This window comes from Triticum aestivum, chromosome 6D (assembly GCF_018294505.1).
Source record: "Triticum aestivum cultivar Chinese Spring chromosome 6D, IWGSC CS RefSeq v2.1, whole genome shotgun sequence".
NCBI lineage: Eukaryota > Viridiplantae > Streptophyta > Magnoliopsida > Poales > Poaceae > Triticum > Triticum aestivum.
In genome coordinates this window covers 7,322,823-7,335,661 of record NC_057811.1, presented here as the reverse complement: position 1 = coordinate 7,335,661, position 12,839 = coordinate 7,322,823, and the positions used below count along the sequence as shown (strand labels likewise).

At 46.0% G+C, this 12,839-nt stretch overlaps 1 protein-coding gene across 1 annotated transcript; it reads right to left on the bottom strand.

Moving 5' to 3' along the window:
- Positions 1–677: 677 nt before the first annotated feature.
- Positions 678–3,101, bottom strand: LOC123140719 (uncharacterized). Its single transcript, XM_044560005.1, has 2 exons — positions 1,889–3,101; positions 678–1,247 (listed from the first exon to the last, which is right to left on the bottom strand). The coding sequence occupies exons 1-2, from the start codon at positions 3,032–3,034 to the stop codon at positions 834–836; spliced, it is 1,560 nt and encodes a 519-aa protein (XP_044415940.1). The 5' UTR covers positions 3,035–3,101; the 3' UTR covers positions 678–833.
- Positions 3,102–12,839: the final 9,738 nt, after the last annotated feature.

Here is a 12,839-nt window from a genome sequence, read left to right as displayed (position 1 = left end):
CTCCCCAAATTTGTTGGTAATTCAACTCATCCAGTAGCATGATAGTTTTGTCATTTTAATCTTTTACCTGTGTAATTTGATTAGTAGGAGATTTATATTCACGATACTAGCAAAGGGGTAGACATTAGGCAGAAGAAGATAGAAGGTACTATTCAAAGGATGAAGAACTAATATCTTAATTTTTTAAGAGGACCTAACGAGTTAGTATCTGACTAAATGACTTTACATTAGCTACTATTTTTTTTAAAAGGATGCCATGTTGAAATAGAGGCCGTAGACCCGTGAGAAGGTGTGTGATATTATTTTCTCTGGTTGCAACGCATGGGCATGTTTTCTAGACGGAAGAAGATATAAGGTACTATTCAAAGGATGAAGAACTAATATCTTTAATTTTTTTAAGAGGAACTAATGAGTTAGTATCTGACTAAATGACTTTAGATTAGCTACTATTTTTAAAAAAGATGTCATTTTGAAATAATGGTTGTAGACCCCTCGAAAGGTGTGTGATATTTTTTTTCTCACGTTGCAACGCACGGGCATGTTTTCTAGTAACTTTTAATCCAATGAAGTAAAACCATCGTTGGAACGACATCAAGTCAGCAACAACACTGCATGCATTGATAAGACACCTGTGGGCACCCATTAGATTTCCAAATTAATACGTTTTCCTCTAAACTGTTACATGCCAAAAAAACATCTTCATTTTAATGTTCTGTCCACCTTCGTTTTGTTTCTCATTCTACATAATCAATTTAGATATACACGTGGAAGGAGAGCATATGCAACTTGGAATTGCAATCAAAGATTTTTCGCACTAACCACGGCCAAGAAGATCATACTATTTGTATCTGCCAAGATGGAAGAAGCCGCTGTCGCGGCCGGCGGCGACACCGTGGCCGTTTCTCCTCGTCAAAGATAACATCAAGGATGTGATCATCCAAAAGCATTCCACTGAAAGCATCTAGAGCATCGATCAGATGAGCATGTGCCGTCGACATGGTTACGAAACCGAAACCGCGGGAACGCCCTGTCTTCTTGTTGTAGAGTACCTTGGCGTTTGAGACTTTGCCGTACTTGCTGAACAAAACTTCCAGTTGAGAGCTATCCACCGTGAGAGGCAGATTACGCACTAAAACCCTGAAACGAGGCTCACGATGTCTCAATATGTGAATAACACGTGTTGGATCAGTAAGCGGAGCTGGCTCTTGTTGTTGCTGCTTTCGTTCTGGAGCCTTCTTAGTGATTTCCTGATCAAGCAAAAGCAATATTAGCTTTCTTAGCACTCTGTCTATTTGAGATTATTACATACTCTTTCTGTCCCAAAATAAATGTCGCCGATTTAGTACAACTTTGGTAATTTAGTACCAAAGTTTACTAAATTACCAAAGTTGTACTAAATCGGCGACATTTATTTTGGGACGGAGGGAGTAGATTGCACAGATTAAACTCTTCTATGATGTATATTAATCAGGCTGACTTCTGTAAGCATGTGCTTAGGAATTAGATACGTTTGGATTTTAGTAAAATTCCGCAAGTGTCAATCTTAACCACTGAAGAATCTGAGGCCCTTTCCCAGGCAGAGAACATGTGGTTAGGATAGAGATGTACTACCTTCATACCAAAATATAAGACGTTTTGTTATGCTAGTAGTGTACGTATCATAATGTCTTATATTTCGGCACAGAGGTAATACGTATCTAAGCATATGAGTACCCATATCTTTCTAGTACTAGCTTGATGCGGCCATAAAATTAGAATTTACTTCATCTCTTCCAAAATATAAGATCATTTTTACACTGTCATAGTGTTAAAAATGATCTTACATTTTGAGATAGAGGATGTAGTATTATCCAAGATTATCAACTTGAGATGTTTTACTAGTGCATACCTGAATTGGAGAAATAGGGGGTTGGGGGATGATCCACGAGCACTTGCCTTCATCCCATCCTTTTGGCAGCCGCTCGACGAACTCGGTCTTATCGTTCATAAGATTGTACTTGTACATGCAAAACTGCTTACGCTGCAAGGCTAACCTAGTATAGTAGTTGAAGAAGGCGCACCCGCCTTTGATACCGAGTCGCGAGGCGTCTATGGCCAAGCTACAAGGTGACCCTAAAAACAGCACACGGTCGGCCAGACAACTATCATCTTTTCTCACCCACGTCATCTTCCCCGGTTTCGACGCCTCCTCCTCTAGAGCATGCACAAACACCGAGAGCGGCCGAAATAGACCTATGCCTTCCGGGATCTTGGTATAAACCGACACCCATAGTAGCTCGCCGCGGGACTCCAAGATGTAGTTGTAGGAGAACTTATAGTCACCGCACGTCCTTGGGACTAGAATGTCGCCGGCGACATTGACCTCTGGTGTGATGACGCGACAGAGGCTAGACCTCACTATGACCAGGATCCTCCCGCCGTGGTACGCGGCACAGAACTCACCGTGCTCACGGGGGTTGTCAAGGGTTCTTTCGACGAGCATCCACTTTGTATCACCGGAGCGTAGGAGTGCTGCCTTGAAGATGGCCCTGTTGCCATATATGCCAACGTCATAGAGGATGTTATATAGTAGGATGGTACCATCGGCATAGAGGACACCTTCGCGATTGTCCTTGTCCCACTCGTCGAGGAAGTTATACGGGAAACAAGCCATCTGGGTGACTTCTCCCGTGAGGGGGTCATGAAGGCTAGGGCAGAGGTGTTCGACCGTGAGGTACCGAACGGCGGTGGCGTCTGCGTTGCACACCCAGATCCTTCGGGTCGTGAATAGCGGTCGTGGCCGCTGTGTGCGATAGCTGGACTTGGAGAAGATGCATCTAAAGTAGATTGGGGTTGAGTCATCGTCGGGAACCGCGAGGAGCCACGGCAGCAACTGGTTCGTCGGTGTCCGAAACAGCGGCGGCTGCGCGTCCCGCGAGTCACGCCATGGCTTGCACACGGCATGGAAGCGGACGAAGTCGGCAGCGTCGTGCAGCCGTCCGGCGATGTCACGGGCCACGTCCGGCGCCAGGCCCGCCCAACGCGTCCGCTCCATGGCGGCTGCTGGATGGAGATGGGAAAACGATGCGAGTCCTATTCGTTTGCGCTTGACGTTGACAATGATAAGGGGCCGATCACGAGCTGCTCAATTATCGACGAATCATGTTTGACGGTACATCCTTTAATTAATGGGAAACGTTTAACACCGGCAGGCCGGCCCAAGCGCTGGGCCGGTCGCACGGGTGCCTTCCGATCTAGCGCAGCGATTCGCGCCCTCCCTTTGCCACGTACCTGCCCACGCGTCACCAATCCTCGTCGTCCTTATCTGATGGGAGATGCCGGAGATGCCTCGGCCACTAATTCCGTTCCCCTCCACTCGATCTGTTTCTGTACAACGGAACAGCGCCGCCGCATCGCCCGGATCACCGGCAAGCGCGCATAGCCGGCCTGTTGCTGTGAGAGTCACATCCCCCACTACAGCGAGCAGCTCCTCCCCCTGTTCTTTTTCCCGCCGACACCGGTGCTGCGTGCGCGGCTGGCCTCGCCGACTCGCCAATGCTACAAACCAGTAGCCACGGTGCTGGACACGACGATATGGCGCTCTGCAACCCGCATCACTGGTGCGGGACGCGCGCCGGTGTTGGGATGCTACAACCGGCATCCCGCGGTGCTGGAACCGTTGACATGAAAAGCTGCAACCGGCAATCATCGATGCTGGAAGACCAATGTGCCGCCAGGTGTTGGGATGCTACAACCGGCACCCCGTGGTGCTGGAACCGTCGTCATGGAAAGCTGCAACCGGCAATCTCCGATGCTGGAAGAGGGCGACAACAATCAGAGTTGTTTTTGCTGGAATCCTTTGTAAGTTTTGCCGGAACCAGCATTGTTTTTGCTAGAACCGTTTGTATGTTTTGCTGCAATCGGCATTTTTTTGGCTGGAACCACAGAGATTTTCTGCTGGAATCACTGGGCGGCGACATGTTTTTTGCTGGAACCGGTGATCTATTTTGCTGGAACTGACGATTTTTTTTGCTGCTATCAACTTTTTTGGGATTTTTTGTTGCCGATTTTGGTTTTGCTCGGACATGGTGATGCAAGACGACGACGCGAGCCGGAGCTGGTGACGATAGGGATGTTGCAACCACGATCATCACGAGCTGGAACCGGCCGTTGGAAAGCTGCAGTCGAAGCTGGGAACCCGCCGACACCTGTGCTGCAATCTCATCGACGACAGCAAGGGGCTGCGCACTGGCGGGCATGGTGACGGGAGCGGCCGGCAAGCACGAGTCGCGTAGGTGGCCGGAGAACAGGGGAAGCAGAAGATTGGACGGGTTTTGCAGCGTGTTTTGACTTTTTTCAAGGCGGTTAGCGATTAATCTGGACGGTTAGGGGGTTGTATCCCACGCTCATGCCGCGACCTGCCCAAATTTGAGCTGGTCGACCGGCGCCTAACAGTCGCCTTAATAAATTCCATTCCAAGATTGGACAATGTACATACTCATACAGGAAACTATATAACCACGCTCTTGAAAAAAACAAGGACATGGCCAAGTTTCGGTTATTTCTGACATTGCAACTCCTTTAATTAAGTCCATTCCAAATACAGAACAAGAAATATTCTTGTACTTGTATGATTTTAGGGAAATGATTCCCTTCAACCGACCGATCTTGTGCGAGCATCTTTCGCCTCTATGTCTGTCGTGAGCTAACCCCTCCATGTCCATGTTCTGTAACTGGACCATTGTTTCTGGAATTGGTTCTGCAACAAGTCCCTTGTTGCAAAGTGGTCAGGTGCTAGATTCTGCAGCGGCCAGGACCAGAGAGGGGAAAATAAATACTCTGCAACACGACTCATGTTGCAAAAAATATATACTGCAACATAATCTATGTTGCAAAAAAAAACATAGCATAACCTTTATTGTAAATGTTTCCACAACAAGAATTATGTTGCAAAGAAGAGAAAGACGTTTGGCTGATCAATTTGAACAGATCTGCCGGCCGACCCGTAGCTGCCCCCATGATTTTATCTCGGATTGTAAAACACCATACTTTTGTCTTCTCATCCAAACTTAAGTGATTTAGCCTTTCCGTGGCCTGGTTTTGGCTTCTATCTCACAGCATTGGCAGACTAATATAATTAAACTTTATACACTAAAAAAGCAGGGAACTGCTAATCGTCGACCGGCGCAGCAAGCTGTCAGACCTGACACAATCGATCAGCCAGATATCTTCCTCTTCTTTGGTCAAGTCCTATAATGAGTAAAACCCTCAAGGTTAATAGAAATATGTTACTATTTTGTTTTAACCACAAAAACTCTTATTTAGCATTATGATACTCCCTCCTTCCCAAAATATAAGGCGCCGTTTGACTTTTCTGGTCTTCGTTGCACAAATTTGACTATGATTTTCAAGTATTGTATGTTCATAAAATCAGTATACAGACACATAAATTAAAATTATTTTGCAAGACAAATATGACAATGCCATTTATACATGTTCAATACATGTACTTTGATATACATTAGTGGTCAAAGTCATGCATCAAAGATTGTGCAAAGTCAATCCTGCCTTATATTTTGGGAAGGAGGGAGTATGTTGGTACCCTAAACCATCTAAAAAATGTTCATCACTTTAAAATTAATACTCATGTGTGCTAAATAAAATATCGACATGAATTCTACTAATTATTTCAGCACCTAAAATTGCCACTAGATTATCTTTGAATATGTTTCAACTTATATGGAAAACGTTCATGTTTTTCAGTAAAGTGTTCGTGTAAGTCAAACAAATATGCATGAATGTTCAATACTTTTTTATATATACTAATAACATGCAAGAATAGATATGCTAAATCACTACAACACATTCAAATTGAGCGTTTTCAACAAAATAAAAAAAATAAAAAATTTATAACCATGAATAGAGAACTTAATTTACTTGATTGTTTTTGCGACTTGACGTAGAGGATTGTGTATTAGGACTACCATAAAATATGGGGCAACATGAGAATTGAATAGAAAATGAAGAAATGGACAAAAATGAAAAGGCAAATAGACCTTAAAATGAAAAAAAGTTGATTGTGGACTTGTCGTTTGCCAAACAAAAGTTACAACATTATGAGCTAGAGTGGGACATCGTCATTGCTAAGAGTAAAAATCCCATACGACCGGGCCTCCCAATATCAAGACCATATGTTGTGTGGATGACAAGGTGAGCTCCAGGGGATGTGCAGCAGCACAACGCAAAGTTCATGTTGCCATATAGTGTAGATCGAGCCAGCGGAAACGTCGAAATAACTCGCAGCCACTGGCGTGGTGGAGTCATCGCCTACAATTGAGGATGACTAGGATGAGGGTAGTGGGGAGGTCGATGCAAATAAGGGCGTCAATGAAGAGGTTTCCATCGTCAAGCATCTTGGACACACTACCTCCGCCACCGTTTTCCATTTCAATGGTTGTTATGTCTAGATTGGGGGTCGAGCTAGGTGAACGCCGTCAAGCCTTCGTCTTCCTTGGCTGGGCCTTACGAGCGCCATCAAGGCTTCGTCTTACTTGGTTGGGTCTCGCAATCATGGCCCCTTGAATCTCAGCCCAACCCAACAGTTAGGGCCCAAGAAAGATTAACATTTATTGCTGGCCTGTGTTTTACAAGGAATTAATATGTAGGCACGTGCTGATCTCGCGCCTACATCAAGTGGCTCAGCAACACATGTAGATTTTTCTTTTTGCGGGGTGCAACACATGTAGATTGTGCTAGTGTTTTCACGTTGTGAATGAATTTCCGACGCAGCGAAGCGTGATTTTTTTAGTAGACGCCATATCGACATGTTAAGTGTCCACAGAAGGTATTTTTGATACTTGTTCATGTCATCACGTAGAAAGAGATTTTGTGATAATTATATCTTATCTAAAAAAATAGAAAAGAGTTTACATACGATGTTGCGGCGAGCGAGGCCATGCACAATTCGTTACCAAAAAAACGTGCGCCACTAAGCAGCAGACCCTATGAATCATTTTAGTAGACGCCAAATAGACTTGTTCATGTCATTTCATAGAAAGAGATTTTGCAAGAATCACGTTTTATTATAAAAATACAAAAGAGTTTTTTTTTGAGACATAAAAATACAAAAGAGTTGGCATACGAGGAGCGAGCGAGTCCATGGCCCACAAAGTATTCAGGCCACCTGCCATCACGGACTCAGTGGGCTAGGCTACTGGGGCCGAACTAACAACAATCGTTAGACAGACGTACGTCACGGCCTCGAGCCCACTTGCCACCACGAGATGCCAACCCTTTAGCCCTCCAAAGCTGGAGTAACACGAGCGCGCTACCACGCCTGGCCGATCGGATGGACGAGCGGCGCGTGTATATGCTGGTGCGAGCAATGCTCCATTAGCGTTATGGTATTATTAGGACGCCAATATCCACCACACGTGTGGCATAATAGGTATTACGTTCACACACCGTGTGTAGGGGCAGCCCACACGGGCTGTGTGTGGGCGAACAGTAGAATTGCCCACACGTGTGATGCAGCTACTTCGTGCCACACGCCCAACAAATACTACTCATCCCCATCCCGCGCGTGTGGCACGAAGCAAATATGCCCACACGTCCTGGCGCAGCTACAATAGGTACCCGCGGGATGACGATTTAGTTACCATCCGGAATGATAGATGTAGTTATCCGGATGGCAGATGTAGTTATCCGGGATGGCACATATGGTTGTAAAAGCATGGCAACCCTCTCTGTTTTGGTTAACTATAGTTGCCATGTCTAATTTATGATAGGTGCCGCGTGTAATCAAACCATAGTTGTCATGTGTGATTAACTACTTGTCACATATGGTCAAACAATAGTTGCCATGTGTGTTTACCTAGTTGCCACATGTGGTTAATCACAGTTGCCATATATGTTTACCTGATTGCCACGTACGCGCAACTGCAATTGCCGTCTAGCAAACGAATCATAATTGCCATGTGTGTTTACCTAGTTGCCATGTACGCGCAACTGCAGTTGCCATCCAACAACGTACGACTGTCATGTGGGCGAAAAGCAGTTCGCCTACACGCGCGTGGACTAGGTGGTGGCTGTGTGGGCAGAAACTAGTTCGTCCACACAGCGCAGCTGGCAACCGTGTGCTGTGGGGCGTGTGAGCGACCTCTCCAACACCCACACACCGGCCTTATCCTACGTAGCACACGAAAACTGCCTCGGTGTGTAAAGATTCGTGCAAACTTAACTGGACGATGATCCAAGCGTACGGGCGAGTTGCAATGTTGCCATACGTGTGGGCGTTAGTGTTTTCGTATTATTATTAGGAAATAATATTCATTATTCCTAGGTAAATTTTTTTAGACAAATTATTCCGAGGTAATTAAAGATCAAGGACGTGTCCAGCGGGCTTAACTGGTGCGAACGTCTGCGCAGCTATTTATTATTTCCACCACTGTGGAGACACATGGGCCGGACGTTCTTTTTTAGGCCCACCAAAACAAACTTTTGATATACCCAAAAAATAGAAACACTTTTTGATAACCCTTCCTTCGAAAGAAAGAAAAATGACACGACAAATGACAAATGTACTGGTACAACGGAGAATCCTAATACAAATGTCAATATCAGGGAAGATGTGTGTAGGACACTTGATATTTTAACAGAGGCATTGTCAGACAAATATCTTGGTCTTCCAACTATTGTGGATGTAGACAGAAGTGACTGCTTTCAGCACATAGTTGACAGAATTTGCCAAAGATTAAAAGGCTGGAAGGAGAAGGTACTGTCAGTACAAGGAAAAGAAATCTTGATAAAAGCAGTAGCTCAAGCAATCCCCTCATATGCCATGTCTGTCTTTAAACTGCTTAAGGGGATCTGCAAACTGATATCTGATGAGATTGCAGGGTTTTGGTGGGGAGATAGTGAAGAGAAAAAGAAAATGCATTGGTTTGCATGGTGGAAAATGTGCATCACGAAGAAGAATGGAGGATTGGGGTTTAGAGACCTTCACAATTTTAATCTTGCTTTATTAGCAAAACAGTGTTGGCGACTTCTCCAGAATCCAGACTCTTTGTGTGCAAGAGTTCTTAGTGCAAAGTACTATCCAAATGGAAAAATTCTTAATGCGGGTCCAAAGAAAGGATCATCCTTCACGTGGCAAAGTATTGTTTCGGGAATTCGAACTTTTAAAAGGGGACATATCTGGAGAGTGGGAACTGGCTCGCATATTGACATCTGGGATGATCCGTGGATTCCAACAAGTGAAAACCGAAAGGTTATTACACCACGAGGACAAGCTATGGTAGATAAAGTTGAGGACTTGATTGATCCGATCTCTGGCCAGTGGGATGAGGACATATTACGATCTGTCCTATCACCAGTAGATGTCCACAGAATCTTGCAAATACCCCTTCGGATTGAGGTGATGGACGATTTTGTTGCGTGGCAGCACACTCGGTCGGGCACGTTCTCTGTCAGGTCGGCATACCATGTTGAGTTTGATCGTCAATTTGGGCACAATTGGAACCAACGTGGTGGACCGGGTGGTTTTCAGGACTGCGACTCATGGAGGAAAGTATGGGAACTCGGCTTGCCAGGGAAGATTAAACACTTTGTGTGGAAAGTGCTACGTGGGGTTCTACCGTGCCTAGGAACACTAGCAGGGAGGCATGTCCCAGCAAACCCTCAATGCCCTAGCTGCAGAATTGGTTACGAAGACTCGCAACATTGTTTGTTTACATGCAAGCGAGCTTTGGATGTTTGGTCGAATCTAGGGCTGAGAGAAGACATACAACGGGAAGTCATGGAGGATCGGACGGGAGCGATAACCATGGATATTCTCATGAGACGCCACGAACTGGTTGGAGAGATTCCCATGGCGGAATTAGTGGCAGTGGCGAGTTGGTATATTTGGTGGCAACGGCGACAGTTTGTGAAGGGGGAGATTATCAGGTCACCAGAGTGCACTGCAATGTCTATCAAAGTACTAGCAACAAACTTTGTGCGAGCAGCCAGCCCTAACCGACCGCATCAGCACCGAGATCACATGTGGAAGAAACCAGAGAGAGGGAGGGTAAAGATTAACGTTGATGCATCTTTCTGTGTGGAAAATATGAAGGGAGCTACCGGAGCAGTTTGCAGAGATGACCGGGGTGAGTTCATAGGTGCAGCGTCATGGTTCGTATAGCATGTGCAAAGTGCGGAAACAGCTGAAATCGTAGCGATCAGGAATGGGCTATACCTTGCAGCTAAACTTGGGTGTAACTCGGTGATAATTGAGTCCGACAGTCTGAATGCTATTGAAGCCTATAACCAAGATGATTACCTGGGTCCGGATGCAGCAGTTGTGGTAGAAGGTAAAACAATTGGAGAAGATCTAGCAAATTTTGATGTGGCTCACTGCTTCCGGGAGGCTAATGGTGTTGCTGATAGTATTGCAAAACATTCACTTTGTAATAGCTCAACTGAGTATTGGGAAGGCCCCATACCTGACTTTATGTCTCACTTCATTGTACACGATCTTGCTATTATATGAGAAATAAAGGTATTACCCGTCAAAAAAAACAACGGAGAACGGACAGCGGTAGGGTCATGTCTTGCAACGTTGCGTGGGCGTAGTAGTGTGCAAGATCTAACTGCCATGCATGGACCTGCAGCATGTTCATGCAGTTGATGCGTAGCAACAACCAATGATGCGGTGCTGCTTGTCATCGGCGGGCATGTGGCAATGCAGCGTGTGGAGAGCGAGCGGGTGAGCTGATGACACTGTGCATACTTTTTTTTGCGAAAATAGAACTTCTCATTCATCAATCAGGGTTGTCACATTCAAGGTTACACAAAGGGGTAACTTCCACAGGTGCGTGGCGGAGCCATACGGCTGTGCGTGGCGCCCTACCCATCTGAGCAAGCTCATGGCTAACCTGATTCCCATCTCTCCTAACATGTGCTATCCCATGCTCACGTCCTAGCCCCAGCAAACGCTTTGTTTCTTCCACTAATGATGCAACCGTCGACCTATTAACTGCTGCATCAGTGATCATAGCCACGGCAGTTGTACTGTCAGTCTCCAGGATGAAAGGATCAGAGCTCCATTCAAGTGTGAGAGATACACCCTCCATACATGCTGCGATCTCAGCTTCAAGCGCACTCGAGCACCTCGGCAGGAAACGGCAGGAGGCAAAGATCACAGTGCCATGATGATTTCGCAGGATCATACCAGGAGCTCCGGTCCCGTCCGCTGCAGCAAAGGCACCGTCGACGTTTAGTTTGCACCAACCTACAGGGGGCTTGGTCCACTTTTCCAGCGGTCGGGAGTTGTCCATGGGAGATGAGAAATCTCCCTTCTGCTTGAGCATATGATCAGTCCTCAACACCATCTTTCCCTTCAACACAGTGAGCTGATGACACTGTGCATACATTATACTCTATACTTGGTGAGTGAGAGGTAGCCGACTGACGTCCCATGCAGATGCAGGCCAGCCATACAAAAGCATGGGGTTGCAGCCCGGCGGCCGTCGTCGGGTTTCTTCGCTTCTCCTGCCTCTTGCTCTGCATGCACGCACGCACACAGAACACGTATGTTGTGTGTCCGTTGTGCGGTCACCTCCGGCGGCCGTTGTTGTATGCACTAGCTCTAGCTGCACCGCTAAAAGGATCTCATCTAATGTGACCTCCCTGCCATGCATCATAGCTGTCCTTTCTGCATGCTGCCGGTTGTGTAGAGCGCCGTAGCGTGGGGCGTACGTGCATGGAAGCTAGTTGCCCGAGGGCGGTGGCCATGCACAAGTAACTACCGCCAGCCACCGTACCCGGCCGGTGGTACTTCAATATGTCACCGAACCCACCACAAATCATCATGTGTATGCGCAGTAATTCAACGACGTGTGCAATGGCCATGACTACGTTGCGTCGTCGCTAGCTAGACCTCAACTTTTCTCCTGGTCCTGGAGTCCGGAGAAACAAACAATGGATACCCGTGGCAGACAGATCGATCCCGTTCGAGGCCGCGCGTGGTGTGGGGCCATAGGAGTGTAGGGAGGGGCTGACAGCAACGGCTCCGACGCTCCCTGTCTATGGACCCACCTATGCATGTCACGTCTCATGCACGTTCCTATCTCTCTCTACAAGAAAGAACGAAACTAACGACATCTGTACTGTACCTCGCGTCTCTTTCCATCTTGTGCTCTTTCCGTCTTTCGCTGCCCGATTAATTATCGTCACTGATAATAGACCAGTACGACTATAAACACTATAGTCTATAGTGGTCTCCAGTCTAGTGTCCTGCAGGCTGCGGCATCCAGCTCCTTGATTGCTAGTGCTAATCATGAACTTGTAGTGTTAAGAAAATCAATGAACGTGTCTGGACACATCGATTCAATAACTAATGGCGTGCATGATGTACGTGTGTGTTGTTCGGTAGCAGGCCGGCAGATCATGCGTGTCTAGTTGAATAAACAATTATTAGTTTCAGTTTGTCTAATTCACATCTAGATGTTTTATAGGGATGTCACATCTAAACTCCCACAAATAACACAACAAGAAGGGAAAAAACTAGGACAGAAAAATATACCATAAACTTAGTGACATCAGGTTTGATGTGACATAACTAGATGCGACATCTAGATTTGTCCTAGTCAGACCCTATTAGTTTTGCTAACCCATATCAACACGGTTATATAGTCATCATGCTCACGGTTTACTTATCCCACCAAATTATAGAATAGGGACAAGGTAATTTATACAAATAAAACATGTGATAGTCTAACAGATTATTCAATTTCATTTCCGACTCTCACAATCTATAGTCATGTCCACAGAATCATTACGAGACAGTCTTGAAATTGGAAAATTTCAAGGAAGTTAACGGC

Bases quoted from the DNA above. Each gene is read 5' to 3' on its own strand.
- LOC123140719 (XM_044560005.1), bottom strand. From the start codon at position 3,034: ATGGAGCGGACGCGTTGGGCGGGCCTGGCGCCGGACGTGGCCCGTGAC. The intron at 1,248-1,888 runs GTATGCACTAGT...TTGCTTGATCAG, and splicing joins CCCCTATTTCTCCAATTCAG to GAAATCACTAAGAAGGCTCC.